The 10119-nt window shown below is 27.3% G+C and overlaps 2 protein-coding genes across 3 annotated transcripts in view; both read right to left on the reverse strand.

The window, feature by feature from the left end:
• LOC105447886 (ETS-related transcription factor Elf-5-like) overlaps positions 1-3084 on the reverse strand; it is a 19207-nt gene extending 16123 nt beyond the window's left edge. Inside the window, exons 1-2 of the mRNA XM_011686184.1 lie at positions 2877-3084; positions 2263-2429 (exon numbers count right to left, since the gene is read on the reverse strand). The gene's annotated coding sequence lies outside the window, so the exon portion shown is untranslated. The remainder of the gene's footprint in view (positions 1-2262; positions 2430-2876) is intronic.
• Positions 3085-5503: 2419 nt separating this feature from the next.
• On the reverse strand, positions 5504-8570 carry LOC105447911. Of its 2 annotated transcripts, none has more exons than XM_011686223.1 (4): positions 8492-8570; positions 7819-8136; positions 6748-6861; positions 5504-6653 (listed from the first exon to the last, which is right to left on the reverse strand). In XM_011686223.1, exons 2-4 carry the CDS (start codon positions 8041-8043, stop codon positions 6549-6551), a joined length of 444 nt encoding a protein of 147 aa, XP_011684525.1. In that variant the 5' UTR covers positions 8044-8136; positions 8492-8570; the 3' UTR covers positions 5504-6548. The 2 variants fall into 2 exon arrangements, with proteins under 2 accessions (XP_011684525.1, XP_011684516.1); XM_011686214.1 differs by lacking the exon at positions 8492-8570 and adding an exon at positions 8210-8482.
• Between the last annotated feature and the right edge of the window lie 1549 nt (positions 8571-10119).

Consider the following 10119-nt stretch of genomic DNA (forward strand, 5'->3'; position numbering starts at 1 on the left):
GAATAATTTATTTGAAATACAAAATACAAAATACTTTTATGTGTTCCGCTGAAATACAAAATACAAAATACAAATTGTATTTCAAATACTGTATTTCAAATACAATTAGTATTTGAAATATGCCCAGCCCTGAATATATATATAAATATTTAAACAGTTGAAAACATACATTATTCTCTTGCAATCTGAATGTTTCAAGTTTGATGAAATCCTTTCCTAATCATATACATTATTAAATTCTGTTATTTATGATTTCATTTTTTGTATTTAACTTATTTCATTGTGAAATTTACAAAAATTGTAACATACATTGTATATAGTTTTTGAACTTGTAATGGAAAGAACAGTTTTGCTGAAATATACAAAAATTAGATCAGATTTGAAAATAATTATGTAGAACGTTATACAATTATATTAATTATTATTATTACATTCTATTTCCAATATATTTCCTGATTTTATCCCAACAGCAGAAGCTTATACCAAATATAAAAACTTAAACCATTATGATATGTACAAATGTTTAAAAAAAAAAGTTGAGCATACAGTTTTTGCATGATCTGAATGCTTAATGATGCAATGATGTTATTTCTGATTATATGATTATTATTAGATCTGTTATTTACATTCTTAGTATTTTTATTTTAGTATTTTATCCCGATATCCACAAAAGTGTAGATCAAATATATAATGCTAATAAATGTAAAAATACAAGTATATATACTATACAAAATAGCATCAAAATTACATTTTGTAATCCTTATGTATCTTTTTCTTGAAAAGTATACCAAACTGATTTTTATAATTTCTTAAATTATAATTTCTTTTCAGAAAACGAATAAATTGTGATTTGATCGGTCGATTAAAAAAAATAAATATTATTTGGCTATAATTTAACAAAATATATATAATAATTAAAAAACAATAATAAAGATTTTATTGATATATAGTAGTAACTATAAAGATAAAATTACACAACAGAGTAAAGTTATACATTGAAAACGCTAAATTTGAAGTTGCAATTGAAAGGTAATTAGATATCAGCAATAATGCTGTTTAAAGATCTAAAATTAAAAAAAATTACGAGTAATCAAAGTTACAAAAAAAAAAACCGATTTTATAAATAAAAATTAAAATTCAGAAAGAGTTTATCTAAAGAAAAGTATCGATCAAAATGTATTAATTAAAAGTCACTATTATTAATTAAATATGTATATTATTGTGTTACAATTTATTAATATTTGAAATTGTATACTTAATTTTGCTCAGCATTTTCTAAAATAACATAAGGAGAAAGAAAATAAATATGGATTCTCAATCAGAGAAGAAAACTGTGACCGAGATTTATTTTCTTGTTTCTAGAATGTAAAAATCATTCCAAGTGACTATTTCTGGACTAAGCGGAGTACAGTCGTGGACACATCGGTTGCGACACTTTTTTTTTATAGGTTTCTAATATATATTTAATATACATAATATATAGTTTATAGATAACTAATATTTTGTAAATGCGAACCACGATGTACCATCTTTAGTCTAGAGACAGTATAACACCAATCGTGGTCCGCATTTGCAAAATATTAGTCCGTTTTGAAACCTATAAAAAAGAAAGTGTCGCAACCGATGTGTCCATGACTGTACAAATAAGAGAGGTAATAATTTAAAAATTGAATACAATACACTTTTGCGTTTTCTCGTGGTGGGCGCCTATGCTTGAATTTATTTATAGTACGCGGTGATGCACACTGTGAATATATGTATACGTCGGTACAGCCGCGATCTTCCCTGCGACGTAGTATATTTGTTTCTCTACATTGATTTACAATTTTTTTTACAAGTCAACGAGCATTTCGTAATTCGTAATAATGAATTTTTTTAAAGAAAATACGCGCATGCACAATAAAATTGTAACAATGAACATCATTTTCATACCCACTTTCTGCAATATATGTTAAAAGTACAATTACGACGTAATTAAATAATTTTACAATCTTATTAAACTAATTCTATTTTTTAAATAATTATTTCATTAAATATATTCCTTTTAAATTCTTTCGATCGCTGTAGCTATTTCCAAATGTACCGTACGTATATCAAATCATTATATCAACGCGAGACTATTTGCGAGGAAAACTCATTATTTTATTTAATCGAGATGATTACATGCGATTAATTGGAAATATTCAACTGAATAATTAATCGATTCGGAGGAAAAGTATCCGCGAGAGAATACGTTGCTTACGTATATGCGGATAATTATACCTGTATAGTTATCACAAATCCTAGATAGACGTGTGGTAGTGATCGTATGGACGTAAGCACTATGAATCATTTTGATGTATATTTCGCAACTCGCCAGGGAAAAGGCCGTAGGCTCTATTTCCAAGAATACGGATATCTTTGTGGCGGGACGTTCCACTCATTATCGGCTTGTTAAAGAATATGATATAAAGATTATAAAGTTATAAAATATAAAATTTAACACAATATAACATAAACGACAAAAATATGAGAGAAACAAGATTCTAATTGTAAGTATAGTTTCGTAGATCCACATAAAAACGTATTAAAGATATAAAAGAAAAATTTGTTAAATATAAATAGTCTTTTAACAAAAACTTTTTTCTGTCTAAAAAATATCTCTTTGCCTAATTATATTTCATAGAAATAATAATTATAAAAGTCTAATTTAATGACACAAAAGATAAGTAAAATCACAAAACGGATTAAGCGTACTAACTGATCTTATATTCTACTATATCGAGATAGACTTGTGAAATAATTTGGAATGCAAAGGATTAAATAAGAAATAAAAGCAGCGACTAACATAAGCCAATCATGTCAGAAGCAAAATTAGGTACAAGCAAAATACTTACAAGAAAAAATCCCCAATTCGGAAATTCAAAAAATTATGGCAATACACAGACGATGTTCTAATTCTAATATATAATAAATTATTATTTTTTGCTGCTTGAATTCAACCTGAATAGATAAAATCGATCTGAAAATTGGTCATTTTCCATTTTGTTTTATATTATAGTTAATAAATAAATAAAATGAAATAGAAATTTGATAGAGAAATTTATTTCTTTTATTAATCACTAGCACTACAAACGCGCGCTTCGCGCGCGCTATTTAACACTTCTTATTATAATTTACAATTACATCAACTGATCAACCTTAATACACACAACTGTCAAAATGCAATGACACAGCCGCTTACACGAAGTGAGCGTCAACATCGCGGAAAAGCGATAACAAATAATTTCGAGAAAAGCGAGTTATCGACTTTACATGAACTTTTTTAGATTTTACAAGGAAATTTTTTAATTGTTTAAAAAATTATAAAAAATGTAAATAAAAACAGAAGAAGTGTATTCTCAATTTTCTCTTATATTTTCAACATAGCTTTTTATAATATATTATTAATACCGTATTAACTTCATTTATTTAATTTAGATAAAACTACATAAACATATACATAAATATATACATATTTAAATAAACATGTAAATATAACATATAAATGTAAATGTGAACATGTAAACATACATTAGAGAGGTATGAATACATAAATAAATAAAAATATTTTTTAAAACACATATTTAATTTATTTAAATTGTTCCTATTAATTATGAAATGTTTCAAAGACATTGAAAATAAAGAAATTTTTTACATAAACAACGTACAATACAAGAATATTTAGAATATATATTCCAAATTTTGTTTGTACATTTTTTAACATTTTTAAACCAATAATAAATTTTCTAATTAATAATTAATCTCATTAAAGAAATAAATTTTCTGCATAAATTTTGATTTATTTTCTTTTTGTTGGTGACTAATAAAATAAAAATAAAAAATAGATTTAAAACATGATTTTATTCCTTAACAATGAATTTGAGCAGCAAAAAGAATAGTTTATCACATATCGAATGAACCTCCATGTATTGTTAATTTCATAATTTTTTGAATATATTCCGGGTTGGAAATCTCTTAGCACTAGCAAACTTTGTGCATCCGTTTCACGAATAATGTGATTAATATAATACAACCGATAATGCAAGTACTTACATTATTGAGTAAAATAACGAATAAATAATAATTTAATAATATAATGTTCAAGTATGTGATTGATATGATAGTATTGTAACTTTTAAGCTTATAACTCGAAAAATACTTAATAAAAATGTGTTGTAACAGTAAAAATTACTTGCAAAGGCATTATTGAGCTATTTTTTATTATTTGTAATACGAGCTTCAATTCCTTAAAGTTAAATTTATATTCACGTAGCCTACTGACATGCGTTACATTGTTTATGTATTAGTTATTGTGAAGAATATCGCATGCCTCGGTGGTCAAATGGTAGGACCCGTTCGGCAAACTGGGAAATCCAGATTCGATTCCCGGCTGAGAGCTGAAGTGATATTTTTCGCAATAAATTCTTTACAGATTTGGGGGAAAGGGGATTCTTATAGATGCTTATTAGCATCAAAAATATTAAATTGTTTAACAATTCAATTCGTTACAGTGGATTCTGGCCTCATGTATAAAAAACTGTGTTTCAAGACCGATAATATATGCGGCGCACTGTGTATATGGCTTGATATTGTAATAGTAAAAATTATTACACACCAGCATCCGTGTCGGCTCGCAAAGGCATTATTGAGTTATTTATGATTATTCATTATACAAACCTCAATTTCTTCAAGTTAAATTAATAAAAAAGTATTTTATTATGTCTCAAAAGTTTTCGAGATAAGCTACGAGAATATACAATGAAAAATGCGAGTTTCATTTAAAAAATTCAAAGTGATCTTGCGCTGACCTTGACAGTGTCATCCCAAGTACCATCAAATCAATCACATAGTTAATGATTCTCTTAATCACTTATGTAAAATTCATACAAAAAATGTTAGTTTTCTTAACTATTTATATTCTTAATTATTTCATCATGATAACATCAATTTTTAAAAGATTTCTATTTTAAAATATGCCCTTTTTTTATCTTGAAGCTAAATATAATATATCGATGGCATTATTCAATCCTTCTCATTTTCATATGCTTTATCTCGCATATATATGACATAATTTTGAGTAAGTATAATTAGAGGGTTCTTTCAGGATGAACAGGACACCTAAGTTTGTCACAATGTAAAATCTCATAAATTTAGATTTTTTCAAGGTCTATATCTCTAAAACTACTAGATCTTTCAAGAAATTGTCTTACAGTGTTTTGTGTCTTATGATAAGGATTAATATAATCTAATATGAATTAATTTGGCGGGGATCCAAAAAACGGCCATAATGGCACTGCTCCCTTTGAATTTTTACGTTTATATTAAATAAAAGATTAATATTATAATACCTTAATTTAATTTAATTTTCTATAAATGTACCATGTAAATAAGATAAGCACCCCAATGTATTTTTATAAATAATGACAGAACGAAATAGACAAGCACTAACAGCCATTACTGCCAAATAATATATGGTATAAAATTTAGCATGCCAAAATTTATGCTTTTATTATGTGTACATGTTCTATGATATAATCATCATCGTTGTCAGTTTTTTCCTCAATAATTATTAATATCTAAAGGTAATACCAATAACAAAATTGATATAAAATATTGATATTAAATAATTATTACAAGCTACTTATTTTATAATTAATGATGCGTGATTGACAACTTTTATTGCTAGCACGGCGATAATGCAGTTTTTTTTCACGAAAAGGAACTAATATGAAATATAACAATAATGGAAGCAGTGGTATTATACTATTCATTTATCTATCTTTTTGCGTATTTACAATATTGCACTATATGTAGTTCAAATTCAAATTTGATAATTTATCATATTATCACAGAAATCAAAATACAGAAATACAACTAGAAAGATGATTTTACAACTAAGTCAAAATGACGGAATACATTTTTTTTCAAATAAAGGCCTCATTTTTGAGAAAAGATTTAAAAATCAAATATGCGTATTTATATTTGACATAATGGTTTTTACAGATATGATGTATGGATTGTTTACTATTAGGAGTAATTAGTTCAACCGACTTTTGAGAAAGACGAGTAAATTTATGTAAGACGAAAAATATTTTGTCTTACACATTCGTTTCTTATTTAATTGAGGTATTATTGAAAATGTTATCATTTTTGTATAAAAATTATATTTTGAATTAAATTCGAATGAATTGTTTCTAATGTATTGTATTCTTTCAATTTTTCAAATGCAGATCCACTCGATTAACTTTCGAAGTTTTTTTTCAAATGAGGTCTTACTAAAAAAAAATTTATTCTATTCGATTTATTTTAAGGCTTTTAAGCTATAGAATCATCCTCTTATACCAAGATTATATCATGAATTTCAGTCCATTCAATGTTGTATCTTTATAAAAATGCAATACAGATAAATGCGCATTTCCAGTTATAATTAGAAAAACGAAGAAGAGTCGATCTTTCATGTGTGTAATTATAAATACTGAAATATACAAATTATTTATCTTATTAAAAGATACACTTTCTTAATTTACTTATTTTTTATTTTCATCGGAAGCCATTTGTGATGCAAGATTTGCAAATTTTGCCATGTAGTCAACACTGTTTTCTCCCATGAGGCATTGCATATGCGACACAACCTGAAATAGAAATATCATTAAATTATAGAGCAAGTAATAAAGAAAGTAATAAGATAAAATAATGTTTAATATAATTTTGCACATTTATACTTACATCTGAAGAAGGACGAGTATCTTCCATAATCTGTTCACCCGTTTGACTTCTTTGCGAGCCTTTCATAGGCGATTCAAGCTGCCCTAAGAAACTGCTTAATGAAAAATCTGCAACCTGTAATTCAATTGTTTAATTAAACATTAATTTTTCACACAAAAAATATAAATCATATTTAAATCAGTGAGTGCAGAAAGAGCACAAGTTACGTTTATCAAATTTTTTAATATTAACAAAAACTATTTAATACAATAAATTGAGATCGATGAACGATTATAGCAGGATCTTGGTGTTTTTAATATTTCTATGTGAATTTTACATACATATTCTAGTTCTACGAATTGTTCGCCGTTACTTTCGATTTCAACGCAGCTCTTTGCTTGAAACAGAATAGTATTATCACGTTATTAAATTGATAATCAATTTAATAAATACGGATGTTCACCGGTATCTAATAAAACCCCCCTCCCCCGCGACGCGATGTAAATGTTAAGAAATTTTGCTGCGAAAAATATTATCTCAGCCAGGGTTTGAACCTGGACCTCCCTACATTTCGTGCGGGCGTCTTAGCCTGTTCGACCACCAAGGCATGTGATAATATTCATTGCAACAATTGAAGATATGTGAAGTATAACATATTGAGGTCAACATGTATAAACAATACATACAAAAACATTGTGCAAAAATTATTGCGTTTTAATAAAATAGAGACTTGAGCATCTTTTTAAAAAAATTGTGAGCAAAGTTCAAAATTCCAGGCTTTTCTATATTTTTTCCTGACTTTTCCCGGGTTTTTTCTAGCCAATTTAAATTTCCATGATTTTTTTCTATTTTCCTGGTTTTCCAGATCTGTGACAACACCAAATATTTCTAAGATATAAGAAATCTCCAGAAATAAAAAAAGATATTACGTACTTAATCTTATGTTAAACAAAATTCCAAACCACAAAAACTTTAAAACTTGTATTATTATTTTACTTGAAAGAATTTTAGAAGAAATCAAATTTCCCCCCAAAATTAGATTCGTGACCTTTTTGCATTCATCAATTCATTTATAGTGATAATTATAATTACCTCGCTATTTAACCATTGATGTTCACCTTCTTTAAGAATTTGAGTAGCACTAGTAATAATTGAATTGGAATTCTTTGCATCTCCACTTGTTCCTAAAGCGTCTAAGAAAGTTTTGTCATGAACCTCTTGATTTGCATTTACCGTTGTTTTATCAGTTTGCATTTGACATAATGAAGATCCACTAGCGATCTTATTAGTATCAGTTGTCAAATTTTCTGATGGCATATTTGGCGCAGATACAATAGGTAGTACCCTTTGTACAACGAGACTTTTCTGTCTCACTGTTCTACCACGTTTACAAAAGCGTGTTTTAAATTTCTGCAATATGTATGTATACATATATATATATACACATATATATATATAAATATATATTTATATAATTATATACAGGGAACCATCGTGCAAAAACTTTCCATTCCGTTTTCTTTATAAGGTTCATTTTCACAATGTATGGTTACCTAAAGGTTAAAAAATACCAAGAAAGTTATTGTTTCACGACATTTAATTAGGACTTAACCATGTTAACTTGATGCCAACTCAACTGATGTACATATAACCTTTAGTTTATTTGACTATAAGCTTATAAAAGTGTTTTAGTTAACTTTCAAGAACAACTTTTTTAGTTAATCTAACCTTTTCGTTAACCATATGTTATGAAAATAGGTCTAACCGTCTGATTTGTACGAAATATGCCGAAACATGTAAATTTTATTTTTAAGAGGAATGTATTTTGTTTGTTATGTATGTATAATATATAACAAACAAAATATAGAATACATGTATAATTGTAATATATTGAACTGGAAAATTATAAAATTCATAAATATTTAAGCACGATCCACTTTGACCGCATAGATCTTTTCTCATTTTAATTGTTTATAATATATAATTCAGTCTGCTTCATTTTCTTGAATAAAATAGCTATCGTTCAAAAATCTTATAATTCTCTTTACAACTGTGTTTTATTTTTTTTAAATTTGAACGAGTGTTTCTTAAGAAATTTGGAAGGTTTAGATGTTATTATAGACGAACTTACTATATAAAAGTATAATTTATAAAAAATTATTTTGACTCAAATTAAACAAAATACAATTATAAAGAGAATTAAAAAATTTTTTAAATGATTTGACTTCTATTGCTATTTAAGAAAAGGATTTATGAAAGAGTAGTTATTTCAATCAAGAATACAAACAAAACAGCATGATTTAATTTATCACAATTATACATATATTCTCTTTAACCTTTAAACCATTATATCGATCTCACAGACCGCTATTGAAATGTTATTTGTCAACAATTATATACGAAATTTTTTTGTTAACCCTTACATTAAAATATAGTTTTCCTTTTCCCTATCAACAAATATTCAGAAAACATAATTTTTATTATAATTAACTTATAAAATTAGCGGTAGCATAATAGCGGTCTGTTAGACCGACATTGGGGTTAGTGTGATTTTTTTTGGGCGTAGTGGTTTAAACTTTTAAAGGTTAAAGCAGAGAGGATCCGAGAGCGGACATGCCGGCCTTTTGGCTGTAACTAGAAAGGATCCTCTCTGGTTAAAGCGATAATAAAAGGTCGGAATTACTGATCACATATTGCAGTTGAGTAAATTTCTCCGAATTGACTAAGCGAAATTGAAAATCCTTTCACAGGATTGAAATAGACATGAAATTGTGGTGTGAGACGAACGAATTTGTAGAATCGGAAAAAAAATTAAAGTTACATTTTTCGGGTCGTACAGCTGTCGCCTGACGTAAACATTTCATTAGTGTAAAAGTTTTGTAGCTCATGTGTAATTGTGTACAAAATGCCTGCGTCTCACACCATAGATTACATGAACAAATAATACATAGCCTTTTGAGCTCTGATTGAAAGCGTAGGAAAAAAGATAGTCATTCAATTGTAATTTGCGGTAATACATATGCATAGCTAAGATACAGAATGGTAAAGAGAGCAAAAAAAAAACAAAGCAAAAAACTAGCAGTAAGTGCCGAATTTTGCAAAAAATGGCGTTGCAATATGTTAAATAAGGACAAATGTACGCATTTGAGACAGAACGATATTGTAAGAAATTGATTTTAAGATACCATTATTATTAATATTTTTAGTTTGAAATTGAAAAGTCTGTTTTATCGACCTCATGCAAGTTTAGCCGTCGTGCCAACATTCTCTTAAGAGGATCCGAAACCCTAGATCAAACTCCAAAAATCCGCTGTTTTACCGACAATTTGTGAGTATGTATGCGTGCGATATTGATGTAGTAGTGTATAGTGATGTGTCATGTTTATTACCACA

Source organism: Wasmannia auropunctata, unplaced genomic scaffold (genome assembly GCF_000956235.1).
Source record: "Wasmannia auropunctata unplaced genomic scaffold, wasmannia.A_1.0 LD336116.1, whole genome shotgun sequence".
NCBI lineage: Eukaryota > Metazoa > Arthropoda > Insecta > Hymenoptera > Formicidae > Wasmannia > Wasmannia auropunctata.

Excerpts from the sequence above, each read along its gene's own strand:
- LOC105447911 (XM_011686214.1), bottom strand. The coding sequence starts at position 8,260 with ATGAACCTTATAAAGAAAACGGAATGGAAAGTTTTTGCACGATGGTTC. Across the intron at positions 8,137-8,209 it reads TTTTTGCACGATGGTTCCCT|AAATTTAAAACACGCTTTTG; the intron begins GTATATAATTAT and ends TACATATTGCAG. Across the intron at positions 6,654-6,747 it reads ATACTCGTCCTTCTTCAGAT|GTTGTGTCGCATATGCAATG; the intron begins GTAAGTATAAAT and ends TTTCTATTTCAG.